This window comes from Bubalus bubalis, chromosome 14 (assembly GCF_019923935.1).
Source record: "Bubalus bubalis isolate 160015118507 breed Murrah chromosome 14, NDDB_SH_1, whole genome shotgun sequence".
NCBI lineage: Eukaryota > Metazoa > Chordata > Mammalia > Artiodactyla > Bovidae > Bubalus > Bubalus bubalis.
In genome coordinates, this window is record NC_059170.1 from 10663922 (window position 1) to 10691527 (window position 27606).

The 27606-nt window shown below is 53.6% G+C and overlaps 1 protein-coding gene across 3 annotated transcripts; it reads left to right on the forward strand.

The window, feature by feature from the left end:
* Nucleotides 1-27392, forward strand: ADA (adenosine deaminase). 3 transcript variants are annotated; one of them, XM_025263422.3, is made up of 12 exons: nt 1-174; nt 11639-11700; nt 17216-17338; nt 20249-20392; nt 21380-21495; nt 22688-22815; nt 23757-23828; nt 23917-24018; nt 24338-24402; nt 25755-25884; nt 26500-26602; nt 27075-27392. In XM_025263422.3, the coding sequence occupies exons 1-12, from the start codon at nt 142-144 to the stop codon at nt 27089-27091; spliced, it is 1095 nt and encodes a 364-aa protein (XP_025119207.3). In that variant the 5' UTR covers nt 1-141; the 3' UTR covers nt 27092-27392. The 3 variants fall into 3 exon arrangements, with proteins under 3 accessions (XP_025119207.3, XP_006059289.3, XP_006059290.3); XM_006059227.4 differs by having other exon boundaries at nt 27078-27392; XM_006059228.4 differs by having other exon boundaries at nt 27185-27392.
* The last annotated feature ends 214 nt before the right edge of the window (nt 27393-27606 follow it).

The window sequence follows — 27606 nt, forward strand, 5'->3', positions numbered from 1 at the left end:
CGGGGCCGGGCCCCGTTAAGAGGAGTTTGGCGGGCCGCGGTCACTGCGGGCCCCCGGAGAAGCGGACTGGCCATCGACCCATCGGGGACCACCGATCTTCTTTCGGCAGAGCGAGCAGCGCTGGAGCGCACGCTTGGCACCATGGCCCAGACGCCAGCTTTCAACAAGCCCAAAGTGAGCGCGGGCGGGGGCTCGGGTTCCGGGGTCCGGCTCCTTGTCTGGCTGGAGGGCTTGGGGGCATCCACTGTCCCGGGAGCAAATGGGGCAGCTGCAGGCGCGTTCTTCCCTCAGCTCAGGTCCTTGGCCGCCGGTTAATGAGAGGCAGTGAGACAGGAAGGGTTCTGAATCTGGAGGCGCCCCTGGCTGTCCTCCAAGTTCTGCTTTTGCCTCTGATTTGGCCCCTCTGGGTCTCAGTTTCACTGTCTGTCAAATGGGCATCCTAGCAATGCCTGTGCTGAGCAGCCTAGGCAGGTGGTTTAACCTCTCTGAACCTTGGCTGTCAAATGGGCCCCTGTATCTACACCCCCAGGCACTTAGTGTGAACAGCACATGAGTGCCGGGTGAATGGAAACAGCTTTATACTCCAACACTGTGACTATTTTGTGAGCACCAAGGAACCCTGGTTTGTGGATGTGCCTGTGAGAGCAGTGGGCCATGCCATAAAGGGTAAGGAGGGGAGCAGGGAACCCCTCTCCCTACTTTAGAGGGACTGGATGGGCCTTGGGCCTTGGGCCCCCATAGAGTTCACTCTGGGCCGAGTCATGGCCACCAGCCACCAAGGGATAAATTCTTTGTCCCTTCTCCCACCAGCTGTGGTGTCTTGGGAATGGTGGGGTCAGGGAGGGTCCGGGCCCACTTGGCAGGCTTGGGAGCACTGAGAGAGTCCAGGGAAAGGAGCCCAGGAGTCTGTCCAGCAGAGTGAATCAGCTCGTAGGGTTTGAGATGGGTTGGGTGGGGTCAGAGGAAGGAGCGAGCTGCAATCAACCTCAACTTGCCTCTCTGAGAAATAGGTGTGAGTGATGATGGCAGGTATTGCTAAAGCATGGGTGAGAATCCTGGGTGTGGGGGAGAAGGGGTGGGGGGACTCTGATGAGATAAGGCCTGGTCCCCACTTCTGATGCCCCCACCAGAGGGCAAACGCCTCTGCTGCTCCCTGCCAGATGTTTCAGGCACTGAGACTGAGCATCTGCCATCCGCATGCCTCCTTCCCAGCTCACCCGGATGCCCCATGTCCCATCATTAGTGTTTTGTTCCTTTGAAGGCTTCCCCCCTGCTTTTGTAAATTTATTTTTTTGGCTGTGCACGCAGCATGCTGGATCTTAGGTCCCTGATCAGGGATGGAACCCATGCCTCCTGCAGTGGAAGTGCATTGTCTTAACCACTGGACCCCCAGGGAAGTCCCCGGGCAGGATCTTGGTGAAAGCATGGAGCCAAACCACTGGACTGCCAGGGAATTCCCTGTTTTCAGTGCTTTGGGAGTCCCCCTGCCTTTGGGCTGGGGAGCCATCTGACCCTAATATGCATTCCAAGGCAAAAGACAAAACCTCTTGACTGGGAGTGAAATGGGGGTTATGGAGAGAGATAACAGATGACCCTTCTGTAGAACTTGCTATATGCGCCAACACCTTCAACACCTCTGTAACAGGTGGGACTGTTACAGGGAGGGAGGGATTATTATCATGCCCATTATTTGGGCCTCTCCCAATCCTCTCTGCTTCAAGCTGGCAGGCCATTTCCCCTCTCTGGGCCTCAGTTTCTGCAGCTGAGAAACGGGCTCTACCTGTAACGGACGTGTCCAAAGATTAAAAGGCAATGCTTGAGAGGGAAGATAGAGTGTCACCCACTACCTACACGAGATGCGATACATTTTGTATTATTTAGAGGAGGGAGTGTGTCCAAGCTGGTCAGTGAAGCCAGGAGTGTGGATCTCAGCCATTGTGACCAGAGCCAACTCCCTGCCTTCCCTTGTGTGGGATGGGGAACCACTAGAATTAATAGCTAGAACCTATTGAGTTGAATTATTGCTCTGTGCCAGGCACCATTTTGAATATACTACCCTTCATTAATTTACTTGATCCTAGCAGTGCCTGGAAAATCCCATGGACGGAGGCGCCTGGTAGGCTGCAATCCATGGGGTCGTGAAGAGTCGGACACAACTGAGCGACTTCACTTTTCACTTTCATGCACTGGAGAAGGAAATGGCAAGCCACTCCAGTGTTCTTGCCTGGAGAATCTCAGGGACGGGGGAGCCTGGTGGGCTGCCGTCTATGGGGTCGCACAGAGTCGGACACGACTGACGCGACTTAGCAGCAGCAGCAGTGACTCTGGGTGGCAGCTGGTGTTGTCTCATTTTACAGATGAACAGAGAGACACAGAAATTAATGAGGCCTATGATCACATAGCTAGGGTGTGGTGATGCTGGGATTAGAGCCCAGGGTGGGCTGGCTTCAGAAATTCCATGCCCTAGCCAGCTCTCCTGAACTGCCTCTGCAGAAGCCACTAGCGGGGGTGGTGCCCCACGTGTGGGCCTCTCTGGGACAGAAACCGCGGCTGGGTTCTTTGGTTTCTCAGGACTGGCCAACTTTGAGAAGGCAAAGCAAGGCCATGTCTTCCAAATGTTCATGTGTATTCACATCACCTGACACCTGTTAGCGTTCAGACTCTGAATCAGGAGATCTGGGTTTGGGGCCTGAGATGCTGCGCTCCTAACAAGCTCCCAGGAGGTGCTGGTGCTGCTGGGCCACAGACCACACTTTGAGTAGCAAAACCCTAGGCAGCTGCCTACCTGCTCTGATCATGTTATTCCAACAAATAACTTCCTGAACACCTGCTGGGCCCTGGAGGAGGTGCAAAGGCGGGTGGACGGGGGACCCTTATCAGTCTGTTTCCACAGTAGGCAAGGCTGGAAAATCTCATGGCCCTTAGGAGTTCAGTGTCTTGGAGGGCAATGCTGGTCACATGGCTGTCACTTTAATAAAAGTAACGATGCTGCCATTTGAGTGTTTGTGGGTACCAGGCACCTGGGTGATTTATCTCACAGAATCCTCTGGACAGCTCGACAAAGCGGATGTTTTCGTCCCTGTTTACAGATGATAAAACTAAGGCGTGACAGGTGAAGCGGCTTGTTCAATGCTACACAAAATCTGACAGCCTTGAAGCTGTGGGCTGGTTCAGGTTGCAACAGCCCAGGCCGCCTGTTCATGCAGAGTATTGAAGCTCAATGTCTAACATACTTTTTTCTTTCTCTTATTTGAATGTTCACTCTGTTTCAGGCACTGTTCTGCTTTGTGTATATTAACTCATTTAGTGCTCACAGCAGTCCTTTAAAGTAAGTCCTATTATGGGACTTCCCCAGCGATCCAGTGGTTAAGATTCCACTTTCCAATGTAGGGGGCGCAAGGTGGATCCCTGGTCAGGGAAATGCAGACACTTATGCTGCAAAAAAAAAAAAAAAAAAAAAAATACAGTCCTGTTATTATCTTCATATACATATAAGGAGACTGAGGCTCAGAGAGGGAAGGAACTTGTCAAAGTCACACGGCCAGAAAACAGCAGAGCTAGCATGAACCCAGACCTACCCAAGACCAAGGTAGATGCTGTTAACTGCTTTGCATATTTACACCCCACTTTGTGGGGGCAGGGGCGGAGTTGGAATCAAGGTGGCCGTGGGCTTCAGACAGACTGAGCAGGGATCCTTGCCTCACCGCTTAGCAGCTACAAGGGCTCAAGTAGACAGTTCCCTGAGCCCCAGTTTCCTTCTCTGTAAAGTGGGCTGATAAAGCCAGGGTCACATAGTTTTTGGGGGGAAATGGATGCTGACTGGGGCCTGTGAAGCACCTGGCTGGCGGGCAGGTCCTCAGGGGTGCATTTCCTCCCTGGGGAGCGCGGTGGGGGCTGCGGTGGCCTCTCCACCTGCACCTGCAGCTCTCGCCGTCGCCTCTTGTCTTCCAGCCATAAGGCCCACTGGGTTAGCACTGCTGTGGGCTTTTGGGGCTTTGCTGTTACTAGAGCCACCTGTTAAAAGAAAAATGCGGCCTGGCCGGGAAGAGCCCTCCACCCCTACCTGTTACAATGCACGTGGCAGTTGGGAGGGAGGGGAAGAGAGAGATTGCGTTTCCTTCAAGCCTTGTGTTTCACAGAGGAAGAAGCAAGGGCCAGAGAGAGGAGGTACGGTGTCCAGGGTCACACAGCGAGGCTGGGCAGGGCAGGCAGGGCAGACAGCCTCCTGATTCTACAATTCTACGTCTGACCTCAGGGTGGGGGTGGCCTGCGTGGGAAGGGCTCCTGGGACCTGGGAGCTGGAAGAAGTTTGTCCGCCTGCCCTGTTGTCCTGGGGGATGCCCCTGGGCCGGAGAAGGGTAGGACTGTGGCCTGGATTTGGACAGGGGAGAAGAATAGGCCAGGGCAGCCAAGGTGAGGCTCAAGCCTATATTTATAGAGGGTTGGGGACCATCTCACCCTCATTCCTTAGGTTCTGAGGCCCCAAAGGAGCAAGGTCAGGAGAGAGACTGTCTCTGGGGTTCTCAAGGGAGTTGCTTCTCTGTGCCTCAGTTTCCTCATCTGTAAAACAGAAATCATATTTGTATCCACCCTACATAAAACACCAAGTGCAGGCCTGGGAGAGCGGGCAGGCCGATGCTAGCTGCTCACCCTCATCACGGTTATTAATCATCCTGTTTAGATTTAACCAGCACGGATATGCAGGATGAACAGAGTGTGATGTGGTTACGACCTCCCTCTTTAGAATCAAACAGCTTCCGGGCGTGGCACTCATTAGACTGTGCCCTAGGGCAAGTTATTAAATCTCGCTGAGCCTCTGTCTTCTTATCTATAAAATGGGGGTAACCTTGCTGAGTTCCTAGGCTGTTGCCCTATAGGTTGACCCCTGGCTGAAGACACACCTTGCCATTTGTGAAACCCCCTGGGGAAGCTCACAGAGGCCCAGGGAGCTCAGCTGAGCCCTGAGTCAGCCGGAGGCGCTGAGGGATGGCCCTTTTTGCTCTGTACCTCGGAGCTACAGGTGCAGATGGGGCTGAGCCCAGAGGACTTCTTGGAGGAGGTGTGGTTGAAACAATGGCAGCCCTGAGGCTGCTCTGTCTCCTGACATCACCCCAAAAGTTGGCTGAGAGGCTGTGGTGGCATGAGGGCACTGACCCCTGGTGTTGCCCAACTCAGTGCCGAGAGTGGGGCTAAGAAGGGTCATGGGCACCTGTGGCTCCTCCTGGCTCTGACTGCAGTGCCCAGGTCCTGGGGGCTGGTCAAGCCACCCTGGCTACGCTGCCCCATCTGAGTTCTCTGCTAGGCCCAAGGTGGGCAGGTCAGCCCTGCAGAGAGAGGACACAGCACTGCTGACCCAGGACAGGGAGAGGAGAAAACAATCACTTAGCTGTTTAGCACCTACTGAGCCCCTCCTGCTGTGCGGGGCTCTGTCTTAGGCACTGGGGGCACAGCAGGATGGCACAAAGTCCCCGTTTGAAGGGAACTGAGAGTCAGGGACACAGGCATGATAAGTAAGTGAGCTGAAAAAGCCAGTGGGATGGGGACATCCCTGGTGGTCCCAGTGGTTAAGACTCTGAGCTCCCAATGCAGGGGGCAGGGGTTCAATCCCTGGTTGAGGAACTAAGATCCTGCATGCTGCGCAGTGTAGTCTACAACATTAAATAAATAAGCAAAAATAAAAGTCGGGAAGATGAAAACAAAATGGGTTTGTTTGGTGAGTTGGGGCAGGGGGTGCTGAGGAGAAGTAGTCTGGTTCAGCTGTGCCTTGAAGGTAGACAGCCCGGCCAGTCATGAGTGGGAGTCAGATCTGGGAGTGCCTGGTCCTAGAGTTCAAGACCTGGGTCCTCATCCTGGCCCTGCCACTGACACCTCATGTGACCTTTGTTGTTGTTGTTTAGTCACTAAGTCATGTCTGACTCCTTGCGATCCCTGGACTATATAGCCCCCCAGGGTCCTTGGTCCATGGGATTCTCCAGACAAAAATACTGGAGCAGGTAACCATTCCCTGCTCCAGGGGACCTTCACAACCCAGGGATCAAACCCAGGTCTCCTCCACTGGCAGGCGGGTTCTCTACCACTGAGTCACCAGCGACCTTGGGGAGTACATATTCCTTCCTGGGCCTCACCTGCCTGCCTGGTATCTCCCGAGAGCACAGATTCCCTGTGTTCCCCACAGTGCCTGGCACCTGGGGGTGGGGGAACTTAGTAAATATTTTTTGGCAACTAGGGATGTTTCCTGTTCAGACCTGGAGGATTTCCTGCAGTTCTGTCGGATGCTCGCTGTGAGTCAGCCTCGTGGAAAGTGACTGCAGGGGTGGGGGTTGAGGTCCCCCCACCCCCAGCACTCAGGAGGCCTAGTATAGGTGCGCTGCCAGTTCTCGGGAGGTAGTATGGCCAGTGGGCAGGACTTGGGTTAGAGGTGGAGGGGCTCGGGTTCTGCCCCAGCTCTGCCCTTGTTGGTCTGGGTAACCCGGCAGTTTCCTGAATTTCTCTGAGCTCAGCTTGGCAAGTCCATTTCCCCATCCGCAACATGGAGCTAGGGTGTCCCCCGAGGAGCTTGACTAGGAGCAAAGATGAAAGGAAATAAAGGGTCTGATAACAGTAAGCAGCTCCTTACATCTGAGGTTAGGCCTGCAGAGACAGTAGAGCAGGAGCTCAGTTCAAACCTGGGTAGCACAAACCCTAACTCCATCACTGCCTCTGCATCCTTGGATACTTTTTGTGAGCCTGTTTCCTCATGTGTAAAATGGGAGTGAAGTCCCTACCTCCCTGGTTGTAAGGATGATATTCAGTTCAGTTCAGTCGCTTAGTTGTGTCTGACTCTTTGCGACCCCATGGTCTGCAGCACACCAGGCCTCCCTGTCCCATCGCCAGCTCCTGGAGCTTACTCAAACTCATGTGCATCGAGTTGGTGATGCCATCTAACCATCTCATCCTCTGTTGTCCCCTTCTCCTCCCGCCTTCATTCTTTCCCAGCAAGGATGGTATAAAATGATGCATATAGATGGTCCAGAACATAGGAGATGGTAAATTGGAGGTCACTGCTATTTCTTTGCCCTGAAGGGGGCTGACAGAGCAGGGTACCTCCCCCCTACCCACCGCCATCTTTGAGCTTGTGCCTGCTTGTCATCTGGGGTAGGCTGACAGCTTTCTCCATGGGTCATCTGTTTTCCAGAAAGCGCAGTGGGAGGCCTGTCTGAGCATGGACCGCCAGTGCAGGCAGTTCCTGGCCTCTGTTCCTCCCCTGAAACATGTCTGGGCAGCTTCCCAGGAGGCCCTGAAGAACACAGCATGAGGCGGGGTTGGGGGGGCAATGGTGGGGGAGGTTGGGCGCAAGAGGCAGGCTCTGCTTTCCCTCCGCCCGGGGCGCCCTTGCCACCCGTATCCTGCGGGCTCCCTGAGGCCTCCTTTCCAGGGAACCAGTCAGTTCCCGCTCCCTGAACATGTACCATGTCTGGCGCTGCAGCGGGTCTTCCCCGTGGGGCTCATCTCCCATCTGGAACACACCCTCAGGTCTCTGTCTTCTGTTCTGACTTCCTTCAGCCTGCTTTCCACACAGCAGCCAGAGGAAGCTTTTACAAGGTGACTCCCCCTGTGGGAAACCCTTCAGCAGATCACCCTTTCCTGTGACCTGTGAGATCTCCCTGCCCTCCATCTGCCTAACTCTCTCTCTGGCCTCATCTCTCACCGCCTGATTCAGACACATAATGCCCGCATGTCCCTCTGCCTGGAGCTGATAGCTCTCCTTCCTTGTCCCTTTCCCCTGCTGACTCTTCCTCTATTTCCTCCTTCTCAGAGGGACCCTCTCCTACCTTCTCATAACCATTTGTCAGCTCTTCAGCCTCTGGGGGCTCCAGGTGTCCCTTGGCTTGCGGTCACCTCACTTTCACGTGTTGCCGTGGTCCTAATGCTGCTTCCTCTCATGTGTGCCTCTCAATACTCTCTGCCTCACTCATGAGGGAAAACGGGATTGGGTGTAGGGCCCACCCAGATATCCCAGAAAAAAACTTCTTAAGATTTTTCATCCCATCGTTTGCCCTGTACGGAAGTCTGTACAGGGCAAACTGTACAAATCCCCAAATCTGGGGATTAGGATATAGCTGTCTTTTGGGGGGCTCACCATTCAGCCCCCTGCACCAGCCGCAGTGGGGTGGGGAGGGGACTCCTCCCTGTTGAAATCTTCTCACCTTCTGCAGCCTGCACACTCCTGGCTCCCCTTCTTTCATCTCTCTGGCAGCTCTTCTCCAGGCTCACACGCTTCTGTAAGCCACTGGGCACTGGTGCTCACCCAGGCTTCCCTTCCTGCTCTTTCCTCTATGTTCCCTCCCTGGGGGAGCTCATTCAAGATCCCTGACACCCCTTTCTGTCCACCTGGCATGTTGACCTCACCATCCCAGTCCGCGACACCATCATCATTCAGAAACTTGACTACAGCAGTCTCTAGCTATGCATTGTCCTCTTAAGCATCAAACCCATGTCTCTGTTGCTCTCAGGTCAGAACCCAATCCTCCTGGTGCCCCTACAGCCTCTCCAGTCCCACCATTGCTCCCCTCTCTGGACCTGTGTTCAGTCCCTCTCACTCCATGTTCTTCTCCCCCCACATGGCCTTCGTACATGCTGTTCCCTCTGTCTAGATGCTCTTCCAGCCTTCCCGCTCACCCCCACTTTTGCCTGTTGTTAAGTCACTAAGTCGTGTCCGATTCTTTGATACCCCATGAACTGCAGCACACGATGCTTCCTTGTCCTTCACCATCTCCCAGAGTTTGCTCAAACTCATGTCCATTGAGTCAGTGATGCCATCCAACCATCTCATCCTCTGTCACCCCCATCTTCTCCTGCCCTCAATCTTTCCCAGCATGAGGGTCTTTTTCAGTGAGTCAGCTCTTTGCATCAGGTGGTCAAAGTATTGGACCTTCAGCATCAGTCCTTCCAATGAATATTTAGGGTTGATATCCTTTAGGAAATTTCAACCTCTGCTTTCTCTGGGAAATCATCATTGGCCCTCTAGCTGAGTGAGTTCTTTTGTTTGTTACCTCTTTGGTAGGTCTGCATTCATGCCTCCCAGGAGCTGACTTGGCTTGTGACTGTGCATTCACCAGTGTGACATTTACTTAACATCTCTCTCTCTTGCTGGACTGTAAGCCTCATAGGACCAGGACTCCTCCAATGCAGGGACTGTGGGTTGGATCCCTGATCAGGGAGCTGAGATCCCACTTGCCTTGTGGACAAAAAAAAACCCAAAACATAAAAGAGAGGCAATATTGTGACAAATTCAATAAAGACTTTATTTTTTTTTCTTTAAGGCATTTTGATAAATGCCTATAGTTGCTATTTTATTTTGTTATTATTATTTTTTTAGGATGTGCCATTTTATTTTATTTTATTTTAAACTTTACATAATTGTATTAGTTTGGCCAAATATCAAAATGAATCCGCCACAGGTATACATGTGTTCCCCATCCTGAACCCTCCTCCCTCCTCCCTCCCCATACCATCCCTCTGGGTCATCCCAGTGCACTAGCCCCAAGCATCTAGTATCGTGCATCGAACCTAGACTGGAAACTCGTTTCATACATGATATTTTACATGTTTCAATGCCAATCTCCCAAATCTTCCCACCCTCTCCCTCTCCCACAGAGTCCATAAGACTGTTCTATACATCAGTGTCTCTTTTGCTGTCTCGTACACAGGGTTATTGTTACCATCTTTCTAAATTCCATATATATGCGTTAGTATACTGTATTGGTGTTTTTCTTTCTGGCTTACTTCACTCTGTATAATAGGCTCCAGTTTCATCCACCTCATTAGAACTGATTCAAATGTATTCTTTTTAATAGCTGAGTAATACTCCATTGTGTATATGTACCACAGCTTTCTTATCCATTCATCTGCTGATGGACATCTAGGTTGCTTCCATGTCCTGGCTATTATAAACAGTGCTGCGATGAACATTGGGGTACACGTGTCTCCTTCCCTTCTGGTTTCCTCAGTGTGTATGCCCAGCAGTGGGATTGCTGGATCATAAGGCAGTTCTATTTCCAGTTTTTTAAGGAATCTCCACACTGTTCTCCATAGTGGCTGTACTAGTTTCCAACAGTGTAAGAGGGTTCCCTTTTCTCCACACCCTCTCCAGCATTTATTACTTGTAGACTTTTGGATCGCAGCCATTCTGACTGGTGTGAAATGGTACCTCATAGTGGTTTTGATTTGCATTTCTCTGATAATGAGTGATGTTGAGCATCTTTTCATGTGTTTGTTAGCCATCTGTATGTCTTCTTTGGAGAAATGTCTATTTTTGGCCCATTTTTTGATTGGGTCATTTATTTTTCTGGAAGAAACAGGAGGCTCAGAGAGGTGAGGTCACCTGTCCAAGTTCGAACAGCTGGTTGGCAGTTCCCCGCCCATCAGTGTTCCCAGTGTAGAGTACTTCTTGAGAATCCAATCAACTTTTGGCTAAGTGGGCATTCAATTCATCTTGTCAGGGAATCCAACAACTCACTGGATGCAGAATCTGTGACAGAGTTGGTCCTTTGCCGGCTGAATGACTTCCGGAGAGATCTGGTTATTCTGATATCCTGCTGATGGGGGGCTTGGTGGCCCTGGCCCTGCTGGCCCCCTGGGGGCCCCAGGCTGGGTTTCCCACACAGGAGGCAGCTCATGTGGGTGCTCCCGGAATGCCCTTGGGCCAGTGGGTCCCTGGCTACTCCCTCTCAAGCCAGGGTGGCCACTTCTTGTCTGGACTCCAAAGTTCCAGAGAAGGCCCCACCCTGGTAGAGATGTTTATTAAAAATGGTCTCCCTGGCTGGGGAAAAGCTCTTCCATGACATGGAGCAGAGAGAAGGCAGTTGCTTCCCCACCATCTCCCAGCACCTGCTCTGCTTTTCTTTATAGTCTATGCGAAGGACCCTGGCTAAGAGGCAGGGGCTCTTGTCCATGGGCTGAACTTGCCACCTTTTAAAATCCTTAAAATGTTCTTGGACAGGGAGGCAATCTTTTTGGCTGTTGAGGAAACAGGCTCAGAGAGCTCAAGTGTCTTGTCTAAGATCTCACAGCCAGAGAAGAGGCAGAGCTGGGAGTCCAGTCTGATGAGCTGGCCCCCAAGTCCCTGTCTGTAAGCTTTTAGCTTTGTGTCCTGAGTGTTGTTGGTGGGGATGAGCATATGGGAGAGGATCACCAAGATAGCCAAGTCGCTAGTGCCCTTTCTGGAGTTGTGGGAAGATCTTTTAAGAAAAAACAAAAACTTTATTTTGTATCAGAGTATAGCCAGTTAGGGCTTCCCAGGTGGTGCTAGTGGTAAAGAACCCACCTGCCAATGCAGGATATGTTAGAGACTCTGGTTCAACCCCTGAGTCAGGAAGATCCCCTGGAGGAGAGCATGGCAACCCACTCCAGTATTCTTGCCTGGTCTTCCCTGTGGGGAAGCAACTTGAAATGCAAGGGGAGAATGGATACCTGTATATGTATGGCTGAGTCCCTTTGCTGCCCACCTGAAACAAATACACCATCGCATTTCAAGTTGCTTCAGTCATGGCCAACTCTTGGCAACCACATGGACTGTAGCCCACCAGGCTCCTCTGTCCACAGGGTTCTCCAGTTTATGGGTGTTTGTTTTTTCTCTTTTTCCTCTGCACCCTTGCAGGTAGAACTGCATGTCCACCTGGATGGAGCCATCAAGCCCGAAACCATCTTATATTATGGCAGGTAAGTCCACAGATAAGAGGCCTTCTTCTCCAGGAGGCCTCTGGAGAGGTCCATGTGGTTTGGATTGACTTACTGAAATCTCGTGACAACTTGTGAGGTGGGTATATTATTGTCCCCAACTTACTGGCAAGGAAACCGAGTCAGGGTAGGGGAAGTGAGTTGTGATGTAAACAGGTGTGATCCTGAGTCCGTGCCCCTGACCATTGCCCCAGTGAGCTGGAGGTTTGGATGAAGTATTGCACAAAAAATAGTTAGCTGAGGGCAAGCATGCTAAGTGCTCCATAAATGTCACTTTGTGATGATATTACTATTATTAATTGTAACCTATGCCTCTGACTAAGTGGGGTGAAGCCACTGGGCTTATCTCTGCCTGTCCTTTGCCCAATGTCAAGTACCAGCTGTTGAGGCAGGGTCCCTAATGAGGGCATTAGGGTGGGTTAACCAGGTACCCAGATGGGATCTAATCGCGGGCAACCCATTAAGGGATCAGATCACGCTCATTAGTGGAGCAAGAATCTGAGAGTGCCCAGGGCAGGGTAGAGGGAGGAGGAAAGGGAGTAGCCCTTGTTGGGCAGCGGGTTAGGTTTCCTGTTTACATGTCGACTTGGCATCCTGGGAACCATCTAGGCACTTCTTTGGGCTCTAGAGAAGGGGTGTGGGTTTGATCCAGCTGGAGTTTGATCTTGAGGTCAGCAGGCAGGGGACCGGGGAGTCAGTCAGACAGGGATATGGACAGAACATGCTGGAGGCCTCCTAGGTGGGGTGGGCTGCGGCTGAGAGGGGGAAGTGTGGGTGTGTCTGGCCTGACACCTCCTCCACCCCAGCCAAATCCAGTGGCCTTTTACCTGCCCTGTGACTTGAGCCTCCGTTGACTGTGTTCTCACCTGTTTTTTTTTTTTTTGCTCCCATGCCATGGCTTGTGGGATCTTAGTTTCCTGACCAAGGGTCAGACCCAGGCCCTCAGCAGTGACACTAGAGAGTCCCAACTCCTGGACCATTAGGGAATTCCCTCACCGGTTTCTTCTTATTCTATATTGTCTCTGGGGGCTTTAATTTCTTTCTCAATCTCCTTCCCGACTTTGCCACAAGCCCATTCTGAATCTGACCACTGTCTCCTCCCTGTCACCATCCTGGTTTGAGCCATTGGACTATTGCAATGACTTCCTGACTGGTCTCCAAGTGGCCACCCTGACCTCCCCCATCTACTGTCCCCAACAACACTGGAGTCAGAACAATCATCTTAGAACATTGTGCAATTGGATCCTTGGTCAAACCCTCCCAACTTGCTCCGGGTCAAAGCCAGTGTCCCCACATGGCCTTTGAAGTTCTACAAAGCCTGTGTTAATCTCTTTGACCTCTTCTACTACTTCTTGGTTAGTTCATGCCAAGTGTTCTCAAACATGCCAGACCTAATAAGCAAAGAATTTGGGTAACTTACCCAAGATCACACAGCCTTTAAATAAGAGCTGGGATTTAAACCCAGATCATTGGACTTGAGAGTCTGCCATCTTTTCCTGGACACACAAATAGTCTCATTTGTTCTTCCCTGTACCTTGAAAAGAAAGTACGGTCTGTGTTTTACTGACAAGGATGTGGAGGTCCTCAGGGGGACAGCTTTTGCCCGGGTGACTTGGTTCCTACTGGAGGAGGATGGACTTTGAACACCGAAGCCTGTGTTCATCCTCTTGATTGGGCTCTTGTTGTTACTGTCATTCAGTCGCTCAGTCGTGTCCAACTCTTTGCGACTCCATGGACTGCAGCCCTCCAGGCCTCCCTGTCCCTCACCATCTGCTGGAGTTTGCCCAACTTCTTGTTTATTGCATCGGTGAGGCTGTTCAGCCATCTCATCCTCTGATGTCCTCTTCTCCTTCTGCCCTCAATCTTTCTCAGCATCGGGGGCTTTTCCAATGAGTCAGCTGTTTGCATCAGATGACCAAAATGCTGGAGCTTTTGTTTCGACATCAGTCCTTCCAGTGAATATTCAGGGTTGATCTCCCTTAAGATTGACTGGTTTGATCTTGCTGTCCAAGGGACTTTCAGGAGTCTTCTCCAGTACCACAGTTCAAAGGCATCAATTCTTGGCATTCTGCCTTTTCTTTGGTCCAGCTCACACAACTATACGTGACCACTGGGAAGACCATAGCCTCGACTATATAGGTCTTTGTGGGCAGAGTAATGACTCTGCTTTTCAACACAATGTCTAGATGTGTCATAGCTTTCCTGCCAAGAAGCAGTTGTCTTCTGATTTCATGGCTGCAGTCCCCATCTGTAGTGATTTTAGAGCCCAAGAAGAGGAATCTTCTTGGCTCTTAGTGTATCGCAACACCAAGGAAAGCAGAGAATTGAGCAAAAACCAGAGTATGGCCATGGTTGACTGGGGAGCCATCTAAGAACTGAGCTTGGCCCTCAGTGGAGAGAGGTTTGGCTGCCATGAGTGGCTGTGGGTGGCAGGGGAAAGTGAAAAGTGAAAATGTTAGCCACTCAGTCGTCGTGTCTGACTCTTTGTGACCCCGCTGACTATATGCAGCCCTCCAGGCTCCACTGTCCTTGGGATTCTCCAGGCAAGAATACTGGAGTGGGTTGCCATGCCCTCCTCCAGGGGATCTTCCTGACCCAGAGATCGAACTCCGGTCTCCTGCATTGCAGGTGGATTCTTTACTGTTTGAGCCACCAGGTGGCAGGGGACCTAGGAACAATTCCTTCCTGTGTCAATCTTGGGTCCTGGGGAGGAGCTTTACAGCTTAGTCTAGCAGCTTCCAGAGACCCAGTCCCATGCGAGGTGCTGGACAGTCTCCTAGGGGACCACCGCAGCAGCTCTGGCTTCTGCCCTGGTTTTCCTCTGTTCCCCACACCCCAGCCAGGAGGAGCTCTTTAAAAAGTGCATCTTTGCATGTCACCCCACTGCTTAGAATCCTTCAGTGGCTTCCTGGGGCTTTCAGGGTAAGGTCCCAGCTCCTACGAAGCCCCCATCTGGCCCTGCCTGCCCCTTGGCTCGTCTACCACTGGCCCTGCTCTGATCTGCAGCTGCCCTGCCCTGGAATTTTCTCACTGCTCCTTCCTGGGGCTCTAGTGGGGCTCAGATCCTGCCTGCCTGTATCTTTCTTCCTGCTCCCTCAGGGGAAAAGGACAATCTCACTCTTTGCTTAACTGTCACCTCCTCCAAAAAGCCTTCCCAGGTCACTCTATCTGTGGGGTAAAAAGATCTCTTTTGGGTGGCAGTGGAGAAGCAGAGACTAATGGGAGAAATATTTAGGAGGAAATAACTAGGGCTTGGGGACCAGCTGTTGATGAGGAAGGGAGATGGCATCTCAGGGAGGCCTTTGACTTGGGTTCAGGCAACTGGGTAGATAGAGGAGTGTGTGCATGCTAAGTCGCTTCAGTTATGTCCGATTCTTTTGCGACCCCATGGACTGTAGCCCGCCAGGCTCCTCTGTCCCTGGGATTCTCCAGGCAAGAATACTGCAGTGGGTTTTCATGCCCTCCTCCAGGGGACCTTCCCAATCCAGGAATCAAATCTGTGTCTCTTGTGTCTCCTGCATTGGCAGGTGGGGTCTTTACCCTAACTAGCACCAGGAAGGAGGAGCCATATTAGGAAATGTGGAGCCTGGGAGAGGGTGGGGCTCGGGGGAGGCACAAAGGGGGTGGTCAGACACGAGGGTCTGCCTTGGTCTTGGCTACCTATCCAGGGCCCAGCACTCTGTGGGCCCTCAGATGGTGATGTGCAGAAGGAGAAGATTGAAAGCTCTGGATCTGAGACTTCCCTGGTAGTCCAGCAGTTCAGACTCTCATTTCCAATGCAGGGGGCACAGGTTTGATCCCTAATCAGGGAACTAAGATTCTGCATGCTATATGGAGTAGCAAAAAAACAAAAACAAAAACAAAAAGTTCTGGATCTCTGGATTGGTCCAGGGGGCCTGCGGCAAATGTGGCCACTGTGTTTGGGAATATGGGAGCTGGAGGCTTAGCCTTAACTTCTCTGCCTTCCACCCACCAGCTCCCAGAAAAATATGCCAAATATAGCATCTAACAACTGGTACGGGCTCTGCAGAGGCCGTGGTGACTGGGGAGGGCCTCATGAGGGTGACTGAGGCAGGCTGGCCAGCAGGGGAAGGCCCAGGGGGCACTGAGCACCTGACCTTGGTGCCAGGACCACACCATGGGCATCATCTTCCCTGGGGACATCTGGCAGGGATGGAGGCCTGACTCGGAGCTTGAGCACCAGGGTGCCCCCTGGTGATACCCACAGAACACTCATGAGGCCTGGGGTCACCTTGAAGCAGAAGAGGACACGTTTAGGGGGACTTAGGGAACAGGTATTTATGTAGAGAAACATTTTAATATTTTAATAACAAGCTATTAAAAGGACTGCAACACTTCGGTCCATTTTCCATTTCTTTGGCAATGTCATCCCTTCTGTCTTCTGTTCTTGCTCTGCAGGTCACTGGAGGCCGACCTCTTGGTTGAATCACTTAATTTTCTTAATCATTTGCTCCTATTTTTTATCTTGTCTTTTGTTCTACTTGCTGGAGGATTTTCTCAATTCTATTTTCCATTCCTTTTATTACATCCTGATGTTCACTGCCCTATTCTTCTAGATCTCCGAGAGCTCTTTCTTCCTCCCTGAAAGTCCCCTTTTTAAAAAGGAGTGTTCTCATTTCAAGGATGGGGCATTGTTTTCTCTCCTTGAGGCTGTTCGTTTTAAGGTTTTTAATCTTTCTCTGCCTGTTTGTTTCCTAGGGTTCCTTTGATCTCCTGACCCTCATGGGAGAAGCATCTCTTGAGTGTCTGGGGTTCTTTGCCTGTCACTTTTATCCTACAAGTGGAAAAACTGAGGCCCGGGGTGACCCATGGGTGGGGACAGGGCCCAGAAGAGCAGAGAAGCGAGGAAGCCAGCCCAGCCTCGCACCTGCGGGCCCCGGCTGGGAGGAGGCAGGGAGCTCTGCGGAGAAACGGAGGCCCCGGAGCAGAAGGGCTGTTCTCAGCCAGCCTGAACTGAGCGGCCATGTGTGGGGGGCTGTGGGCAGGGAGGGGAGAGAGCTGGGGAGGCCCCCGTGTTCTGCCAGCACAATGAGCCGGGCCAGCCTCTCTGATGTGCCGGCCACTCGGAGGGTGGGGTGGGGAAGTCTGGCGCCTGACCCTACCCCGGGAATTGTGTGCTGCCGTTCTTGCCCCTGATGACCCCTGACCTGGCACAGGATCAGCTGGCTCTACTGCGAGTTTGCCCTTGCATCTTCCATGTCCCCAGACACGGGTGTGTGTGTGTGTGTGTGTGTGTGTGTGTGTGTGTGTGTTCATGTGTTAAATGGGTTTTAACACCAGTTGTCCTCCTTGAGATTTGTTGGCTTGTCATGGCTTCAGTGACAGGAGGTCCTGGAAGGATTTGGGTCCTGGTTCTATATGCCCTAGGCCTCAGTTTTCCCATCTGTCCAATGGGAGGAGCTGGATACCTGCACCCTGTCAGGAACTGTAGGGTCCTGCCCAGGGTCGTCCACCATCCTCATTGTTTCGTTCCCAGGAAGAGGGGCATCGCCCTCCCCGCCGACACACCAGAGGAGCTACAGAACATCATTGGCATGGACAAGCCACTCAGCCTCCCAGAGTTCCTGGCCAAGTTCAACTACTACATGCCTGCCATTGCGTGAGTCTTCCCACCCCCAGGCCCTGGGCAGCGTCCTGTCATGCTGCCAGCCCCCAGCCTGCACACCGCAGCCTGTGGGGCAGGAGAAGGCACTAGGGTACTCTGCTCTACCTCTCACCATTGGGCGCACTCCTGCTGCAAATCTCCCATGCCTTTGGGCCTTGGCTTTCCCTTCTGGAAAGTGGGTGTGATGGGCGGAAACTCCTCTCCTTCCATAGAAAAGTGACAGAATGTGAGGATTGAGAGCACAGATCCTGGTACCAGAATCTTTCATGAGATAACTGCAACACTGAGGAATTTGCCCACTCTGCGCCTCAGCTCCCTCGTCTAGTCTATGGGGCTTATGACCCTCTGCCTCCCAGGCTGGGGTTTGGAATGGACACAGCGCTGTCCTCAGGAAGCTCCCTGTTTCTATGAGGACAGTTGCTACCTTTATTGAAAGCCAGGCACTGCTGGTTTGATGTTGCTTTTCATTCCTTCCATTTTAAAATTTATTTTTCATTCCTTCCATTAAAAAAAATCAGACTCTTAGATATAGAAGAATGTAATGTGTACAGCTTACAGAACTGTCCTGTTTGTAGCTGTTCACAGTCCTGAGAGCTGGACCCCCTCCTCATTGGCAGGGGAGGAGATGAAGGCTCAGGAAAGTTGAAGGACTTACTCAGACCACACAGCTGGCAAGGGGTGAAGCCCAGATTCTCGCCCCGGTGTCACCGTGAGCTTACTGGCATGAAGCAGAGTTTCCCAAGGCAGGCGATAATTGGGCCTTGGCAGTCAGTGCTGCCGGAGCTCAGAGGGGGAAGAGGTGGAGGGGGCTGGAGGAGGCAGGGAAGGCTTCTTGGAGGAGGAAGTATGGAGGGATCCTTGGGAGGGAAATGTGTGCTATTGTCCAGCGGGCTGGACCTAAAGACAGGTCTGGAGGACAAGCTGTTGGAGGACCAGTGAGGAGGGTGTGCAAGACGGATAGAAGCCTTTGGCTGGGTAAGTGGCAGGACAGGAATGAGGAGTCCTGGGGAAGGAAGGAAGGAAGATGTGTACCAAGGCTGCTGGCTGCTTTCTGGAAGCTTCTGGGCTCAGACTGGAGGGCCCGCAGGGCCCTCATCCTTGGCACGTCAGTAGATGCTGTGGTGCACATGCTGCCTCCGCCTGGACACCCCACACCCAGACACATGGACTGGCGGAGCTCATATACAGGCTGAGGTACCTCTCCTGTGCTGCTACCCAGCTCCTGTCTCTTGGCCACAAGACAGAAGAGGGCAGCTTTGTGAGGGCTTAACTCAGTTTTGCTTTGCATTTCCCTGGTGATTAGTGACATTAGGCACCTTCTCGTGTACCTGTTGGCCATTTGTATGTCTTTTGACAAATGTCTACTCAGGTCCTCTATTTTCTAAAACTATTTATTTGGCTGTGCTGGGTCTTAGTTGTGGCCCGTGGGATCCAGTTCCCTGTCCAGGGATCAAACCTGGGCCCCCTGCATTGGGAGCACAGAATCTTAGTCACTGGACCAACAGGGAAGTCCCCTTTTGCCTATTTTTTTTTTAAATCAATTTTTGTATTGTTGTTTGCTTTGCTGTTGAGTTGTAGGAATTCCTTCCGCATTCAGGGCATTAGCCCCTTACTGCGTGTGTGGTTTGCAAACACTTTCTCCCGTTCGGTAGGTTGCCTGTCACTCGGCTGCTGGTTTCCTTTGCTATGTGGAAGCTCTTTAGTTTGGTGCAATCCCCCTCCTCTAGTTTGGCTTTTGCTGCCTCTGTGTGTCCTTTTCTCCTATTTCTCCTCCCTGCTGGCCTACATCTATCACTCAAGAAATATTTCAGTGGCTGCAGTGTCCTAGACTCTGTTCTTGGCTGAGGGATTGTAGCCATGACAAGACAGAAGGGTCCTTGTCTCATGGAGACTATGTTCTAGGTTGGGGAGGTGAAAATTGGCTAATAAAGAAACCACGTGATCTGTCATGTCAGGTGGCGATAAGCGGCAGGAAGAAAACTGAAGCCCTGGGAAAGGGGTGGAGAAGGGAGAGGGGCTGTTTTAAAATGAAGTGGCCAGGGAAGGCCTCCCTGAGGAGGTGAGGTTGGAGCCAGGCTCTGAATGGAGGGAGCAGGGAGGACAGGGTGATCCGAGGAAGAGCCTGCAGGCCAGGGAGCTGCAAACACGAAGGCCCTGACCTGCGAACTAGCTTGACTGTTCGCTCGGTGGAAAGAAGGCCCTGGAGGCCTCAAGGAAGGAGCAGGGAGGTTGGCAGGGACTGGACTGTGTAGGCTTTGTGGGCAGGGTCTCAGAGTTGAGATTTCCTCCATGAGGTGGAACGCCATTGGGGTTCGGAGTGGAGGAGTGACACTCTTATTTTTGGGTGTATTGGGTCTTAGTTACGGCACTCAGGATCTTTCATGGTGTGATGTGAGATCTTCTGTTGCGGTGCAGGGACTCCCTAGGTGCAGTGCAGGACTCTCTAGCTGCGATGCAGGGTCTCTCTAGTTGCAGCACGTGAGCTTACTTGCTTGGCAGCCTGTGGGATCTTAGTTTCCTGACCAGGGATTGAACCTGTGTTCCCTGAACTGCAAGGCAGATTCTTAACCACTGGACCAGGGAAGTCCCAGAGTGGTGTTCCTTGATTTCCATTTTTAAAAGACTGCAGTAGCTGCTGTACTGGGACAAATGTGGAGACGGAGAGGCTGGTGGGGTGGTTGAACCGGGCTGGAGGGGGCGAGGATTGGCATTGAATTGGGAAGTAGAGCTGACAGGATGTGCTGGACTTCTGGGATCTTTTGCAGTAGAGGCCCAGATCTTGTGACCGGGGGATGAGAGATTGGGGGCCCCACGTGGGTTTGGTCTGCCATGGGTTGGGAACAGCTTGGTCACTCCTGGAGCACCCAAGGGGAGTGCTCTCTAATCTCTTTCTTCCTTTCCCAGGGGCTGCCGGGAGGCCGTCAAAAGGATTGCCTATGAGTTTGTGGAGATGAAGGCCAAGGAGAACGTGGTATATGTGGAGGTGCGCTACAGCCCACACCTGCTGGCCAACTCTAAGGTGGAGCCAATCCCCTGGAACCAGGCTGAGTGAGTGACCCCCCCAGAGGGCTGTGCTGGGGCTGTGGCAGGGTGGCCTGGCCCGAGACCGAGGGGCACCCTGGAGCCCTGGCCCAAGCAAGACTTTGATCTTGCATCCTGAGCTGGTCCACAGCCTCAGCAAGATGGGCCTGTCTCTGCCCTGAGGGATGTGGTTCCCATCCATCACCTGGGCTTCTGTTCTTACCTTGGGCAAAAACGTTTGGCTGTGTCTTGCCATCCTTAGTCCTGGGCACAGGCCTGTGGTCTAGTAACATGAACCTGCTTGTCCAATGACATCTAGGGGTCCCATCCTCACCCGGTAGCTGAAGCGATGTGACCCGTTCTTGCCCCTTCTGCCTAGACCCCTGGGATGACCCCCATGGTACCTCTCAACTGCCTTGCCCCCTTCCCCACTCCAGTACTCTTGCCTGGAAAATCCCATGCATGGAGGAGCCTGGTAGGCTGCAGTCCATAGCTAAGAGTCGGATACGACTGAGCGACTTCCCTTTCACTTTTCACTTTCATGCATTGGAGAAGGAAATGGCAACCCACTCCAGTGTTCTTGCCTGGAGAATCCCAGGGATGGGGGAGCCTGGTGGGCTGCCGTCTATGGGGTCGCACAGAGTCGGACACGACTGAAGCGACTTAGCAGCAGCAGCAGCAACTGTGACTCGGATACTTGTGGACAAATGGGAATCAGAACACCTTAGCTCAGCAGAGCTCTGCATCTTGAGTAGGGGGCTGTCTGACGACCCCCCAGTTGGGACAGAACTTCCAGGTCTGAAAGCTCCCAGGCAGACCAAAGGAAGATGGAAGGGGGTGTCCTAGGCCTTGGGGCCATCTCCCTAGGCCTTTCCGTGGAGGCGGTTGGCTAGTGGGGCCTAGGGCTTCTCCTGGAAGACCCCTCCTTCCGATCTCTCTCCTACCTCCTCCGACCCAGCCTCTGTCCTTTATACCTGCCTTTGTCTTGGGCCCACCCTTCTCTTACCCACACAGAGGGGACCTCACCCCGGATGAGGTGGTGTCGCTGGTGAACCAGGGCCTGCAGGAGGGGGAGAGGGACTTCGGCGTGAAGGTGCGGTCCATCCTGTGCTGCATGCGCCACCAGCCCAGTGAGTGTGACCCCGGCCCCAGCCGCCCATCTGCCACCACCGTGACCTGGGGGGCACAGGAGTCATACCTGGTCTCCTCTGTGTCCCCACCCCCACCCCGTGGCCACCCTTGAGCCCATCAGATGGACTGTGGTGGGACTTCCTTCCGGGCAGGCTCAGAATTTCCTGCAACAGACTTGGCTCCCCAGGGAGGTTGAGCCTGAGAGCCAAGTGACCTGCAGGAGGCTCAAAACCAAGGAAGCCTGAACAATAGAGAGAAGGCAAGCCAGGTTCCCATCAGCTCACAGTCCTTCCTGGAGACTCTGTGGGCTGGGCCCCCTCCTGTCAGAGCTGCAGAACTTGGGACTAGCGTCTGAGCTCTGGGGCCTGAAGGGTCTCCCTGTGGCTGACACCCGTCACATCTCCAGGGCTTGTGCTTCCACGGCTGGGCGACTCTGGCCAGATCACATCACCTCTCTGGACCTCAGATATGCCTTGTCACAGGAGGTGACCGTACTCACCCTATTCTCTGCCCTAAGGAGGAGTGAGACCACAGCAAGGGGCTGATGTCAACCCACAGGGCCTCCCTGGGCAGAATGGCTTGTATTCTCTCTAATCCTCACAGGGGCCAAGGAAGCAGGACCACCATTTGACATTGGTGGTTGATAAATTCGACCACCACGTATCCCCATTCGACAGATGACGAAACTGAGGTAGAGGCTCAACCAGCAAAGCAGAAAGCCCGGATCAGAAGCCAGGGCCATCTGGTTGCAGAGCCTGCGGTGGTTCATTCTTTACGATGACCTCACTGGTTGTGAGTGTGTGGTAGTTAGGAATACGTTTAGAAACACGAGTGTGAGTTACATTTTAGGTTTAAATGTTAACCTGTGTGGACCTCCATCCCCTCTGCTGAGTTGAGGTGGGTGTCGGGGATCGAGAGAGAGAACTGCCACTTGTCCTTTACTGAGCCCAGGCCCTGCCCCCTGGTGTTTCTCCCGCGGGGCCTTGGCAAAAGCATCCCTGTGACCTTGTGCTGCAGCAGGTGGTGTCCACTCTGCGAGGAGAGGACATTGAGGCCTGGAAGGCTGTGGAGTCAGGCCTGAAAGACAGGACCCGGGGCCCTCTGCCTTGCGCGGGAGGCAGGGGTGCGTGGGGTGGGAGGTCTTTCTCCTCCATGCCGCTGCCAGAGGCCCGGCGGGCATCTCGCCCACAGGCTGGTCCTCTGAGGTGGTGGAGCTGTGTAAGAAGTACCGAGAGCAGACCGTGGTGGCCATTGACCTGGCCGGAGATGAGACCATTGGAGGCAGCAGCCTCTTCTCTGGACATGTGGAGGCCTATGCGGTGGGTCCTGGGGAAAGGAGGTCAGGGAGCTGCAGGCATGGGGGAAGCCGCACGCAGGCAGCATATCCCCACCCCAGTAGGGAGTGGTCACACCGACCGGGGATCCCAAGGCCCCGTGGGCTCCCAAGCGTTCTTGACTTGGGTCTAAAGTGTTAGTCGCTCAGTCGTGTCTGACTCTTTTGCAACCCCATGGACTGTAGCCTGCCAGGCTCCTCTGTCCGTGGAATTGTCCAGGCAAGAGTAATGGAGGGAGTAGTCTTTCCCTTCTCCAGGGGATCTTCTGAACAAAAGGATTGAAACCCAGTATCCTGCATTGCAGGCAGATTTCAGATTCTTTACCGTCTGAGTCACCAGGGAAGTTGTCTAGGGGCTCTAGAAATTGGAACTCTGGTATGAAGGAAAAAACCCCACTGGATGCTGGGGGTCCTGTGTTGGAGCCTTTCTGCCTAATGATTTGCCTTGTGACCTTGGGCAAGACTGTCCCTTCTCTGGGCCTGTTCCATCTGCTGGGATGACTGGGTTGGATGGAGCCAACCTCTCAAAGCCTCATGACGTGCTTCCCATGGAAGGGGTGAAGCTTGGGGTGGAGAACAGGAGCTCTGGAGTCTGCCTGGCTTCAGAGCTCAGCCCCTACTTCCTAGCTGTCTGATCCCTGACCCTCCTGAGTTTGTCCCTTGCCCCTCCCTGTAAGGCAAGTATCAGAGCAGTTGTGAATGTTACCATGGTGTATCCAAACCAAGTACAGTGCCTGACACATAATAACTGTCTAATAAATGAGAGCGACCACTTACATGTGGTTACAAAAACAAAACCCACCTGGACCTCCCTGTCTGGAAGCGGGCCAGGCTGACTCAGCCCCAGGGTGCGGTGAAGGCAAGGCCCACAGGGAGAACCCCAGGCTGCCCCTGAACTTGCCCTTGCCCTTGCCCTTGCCCTTCCAGGAGGCCGTGAAGAGCGGCGTCCACCGCACGGTCCACGCCGGGGAAGTGGGCTCGGCCAATGTGGTGAAAGAGGTGAGTGGTGCGGGTTGGTGGAGGGGTCCTTCTCCCCGCTCCCCCCGCTCCTGAGGCCCACGCTGGGCTCCATGCCGTTTGTCCTCAGGCCGTGGACACACTCAAGACCGAGAGGCTGGGGCATGGCTACCACACCCTGGAGGATGCCACCCTTTACAACAGGCTGCGGCAGGAAAACATGCATTTCGAGGTGAGGGGCCGGGGAGGGGAGGACAGGGAGGTGGTGCAAAGTGGGGCAGGGTCAGGGGCACGGGGGAGGGCCAGCGGCACGGGGCATGGCCAGGGGGGCCACAGTAGGGCGGTCAGGGGCCGTGGGAGCATGGCCGCGGGCCTAATTGCTGCTGGGTGGGGTACTGACAAGTTCATGGGACTCAACTACAAGGCCACTGGCGTGACCAGGGCAAGCCTGCTGCCAGGGCAGGTGGCTCTGGCCGGGGCCAGGGGAAGGGGGGTCAACGTGGCCCGGGAGGATGTGGAGTTTCGTGCCAGCCACCCGCCGCCCCTTCCAGGTCTGCCCCTGGTCCAGCTACCTCACCGGCGCCTGGAAGCCCAGCACGGAGCACCCAGTTGTTCGGTGAGGCCTGGTCCCACTCAGTTTTTGTTACTAGGAAAGCCAAGGGTGGGAAGGGGGTGCAGATATGGGGCGCTGGTCCTGCTGGGTCTCTCGGGTATGGAATCTCTTCCAGTGCTTGGGAAGAAGGAATTATTGTCCTCATCCTCCGACAAGTGAAGAATCCAAAGCTTGGATATGGTGTAACTTGACCAAGGTCACTCAGCTATTGGAAAGCAGAGCTGGGGGCCCTATAGCCCCATCAAGCTCTAACAGAATGCCCTGTTAACCACAAGGGAACTTTCACACTCCAGATTCTGCCTCCTAGCAATGAGGAAGATGAGTCTCTCTTGCCCACGTGGTCTCTGGGCATTCCCACAGCACCATCTTGACACTTCCCCCTGGAGAGTCTGTTCCCCTACCCATCCATCCAGTCCCACCCCATGACCTTGGCCCTTCTTCAGGTTGTCCTGGGAGAAGCCTCAGGAGGGCCAAGCTGACCCAGGAGAAGCTCACCAAGAACTCTGGGTGACCACAGTCAGGCCAGCACTGATGGTCTGTCTGCCAAGATTATGACAAGGAAGGGAGCTTGGGCTGCATTTACAACAGGGGCCCAAAGTCTGCTTTAGAACGTGGAGTGGGCAGTACCTACAGGACTTCCAAGTGGAGGTTCCTAGAGGCACATGGGTTTACAGTCTGTGGGCTGGCGGAACACTTGAGTCGTCTAAGCAGATGTGGTGTTTGAAGAAGAAGGGAAGCCCTCAGCAGGTGGTGAAGCAGGAGAGCTTAGGAAAGAAACCCAGAAGGACAGTGATACTAAAGGGATAGGCAGAAGGAAAGCCAAGTGGTGGTGTCGGAGAAATCTAGGGAAAAGGTCAACAGTATAAAATTCTGCGACACAAGTCGGGTGAGGTGAGAGCTAGGAAAAGTCCTCTGGACTCAACAAGATGGCGGTCAGAGGCAGTGCCAAGAACAGTTTCCATGGTGGGTCTGAAGAGTCAGATCCCAGTGGGACTGAGGATGGCTGGGGGAGAGGGGTGCCAACAACTCTCCCAGGGTGGCGGCTATGAAGGGGAAGGCTAGAGAGGGTGGTAGCTGGTGGGGGGGGGGGGTTGCTTTTTTAGCCCACCCCAAGCACCTTTCTACTTGGCTCCTCTCCTGCCTTTAGCTGGCTCTAAGCCTGGCTGGATGCGTTAAGTCTTGAGTTGCTGTTTTGTGGCCTTAGACAAGTCGCTGGAGTTCTCTGAGTTTTTCTTCCTCTATACAATGATGAGATCTTCCAGGCACGTCCAAGGGTGCCACGAGGCTCAGAGGAGGGTGGATGTCCATGAGTAACAGGGGGGTGCTTCTCCCTTGCTCCCTTCCCCCATATCCAGGTTCAAAAACGACCAGGTTAACTACTCGCTCAACACGGATGACCCGCTCATCTTCAAGTCCACGCTGGACACTGATTACCAGATGACCAAGAATGAAATGGGCTTCACCGAAGAGGAGTTTAAGAGACTGGTAAGTGGCTGTGAGCCTTAACTCTGAGCTGTGTGAGTGTGTGGCCTGCAGGTCCTGGAACCCCTGGAGAACTAGGGGTGAGTCTCAACAGGCCAGACCAAGCCAGACATGGAGTTCGATGTCTTCCACGGAGAAGACATCTGTGGCTGAGATCCTGACCTGGGACTGGATTTTCTATCCTTTGCTTGGCTCAAGTGCCCTAAGAGACCCTCAGCACTGTCAGCCATCTCCCCAGAAAGGGGCTCAGCTCTACATCCTACATGTGGTTTGCAGGCCACTCCTGGACCCCAGGATGAGCCCTTGATTTCAGTGGTTCTGATACCCCCAGTCTGTCCCTGCAGGACTGTCTCTCTGGCCCCACACATCCTGCCCTGTCTTCAAAGGTTTCTCCAGCCTCCTTCCCGCATCTGTGTGTCACGTCCTGCCACTTTAAGAACACAGACCCTCATAGTCTCTGCTCTGGCACTTGCTGCCTGTGAGCCTGGACAAGGGCTCCCCATGCTGAGCTTATCGAATTGCCCGTGTCTAATGAAGAGGCTGGACCGTCACTAGATTGCCAAGGGCTCCCTTCCGTGCTGTCTGGTTTCATGCTGTCTGTCGTGCTGGCCATTCCAGAACATCAATGCGGCTAAGTCCAGTTTCCTCCCTGAAGATGAGAAGAAGGAGCTTCTTGATCTGCTCTATAAGGCCTATGGGATGCCGTCTCTGGGCTCTGCAGGTATGTTTCTGGTGGACCTGCTGGGCTGGCGTCCTGCCCTGGCTCCTGTCTGGCTTCTGGGGGCTTCTAGCAGGATGCTCTCCACCCCTATTCCGGGCAGCACCAAGGCTGGGTGATGACTCCCTGGCTGGTGGTAGCCTCTGACAAGACCAGCTTACGTTCTGCATAAGCGTCTCATGAGGCTGGTCTGGGGACAAGACTTTCTGAAACCCACTCCCAAAGGTCCCAGCAATCGGGGGCATCTCCAGGGCTGCCCAAAGCCAAGGGCAGGGAGTTGAGCCCAGGTCGCAGCTTTGTTCTGCTTCTTCCTTCCTGTGTGGCCTTGGCAGAGCCCTCCCTTGCTCCAAGCCTCAGTCTCCCCATCTGTACAAAGGGGTTCCTTTCTGGCTCTGACGTCCTGTGATTTTTTTTGTTTGTTTGATGTCCTGGATACTACAAGTTACCTAACCTTTTGCTTCTCTGGCTTGTCAAGCAGAGCAGTGTCTGTGAAGGTGTCGTGGCTACCTCTCCGAGTCCTGGCCCTGTGGATGGAGCCTTCACAGCTCCGGGGTCAAGCGACATGCTTACCTTTATTCCTTCCAGGAAGACTGTGATTTCCAGAATCATCTACCAATGATTGTGAAGCCCACGTGTCTCTTTCCGTATACATATACCTCGGCAGGGCCGTGGCTCTCCTCTGATTGTGTGCCTGGGCCAGGATCAGGGCCTAGGGCAGGCTGAATCTGAATTCCTCCTCCTCTGGTGACTTGTGCTGAAAATCTGGTGCTCAATAAAGAAGCCAATGGCTGGGGCTGTGCGGCCCTGTGGTGTGTGCACTGCGGTCTGGGCGGGCGCCTTGGGTTTGTGGAGAATGGAAGGGGCCTCAGGGACCCCAGCTGCAGGCAGTCTGCCCAGCAGCAGTGTCCTGCAAGCCTGCGGGGGGGGGGGGGAGGGGGGGAGGGGGGGGCGCTGTGAATGGGAAGAGGGAGGACAGAAAGATTTCCAGAAGAAACCAGGCTTCTCTC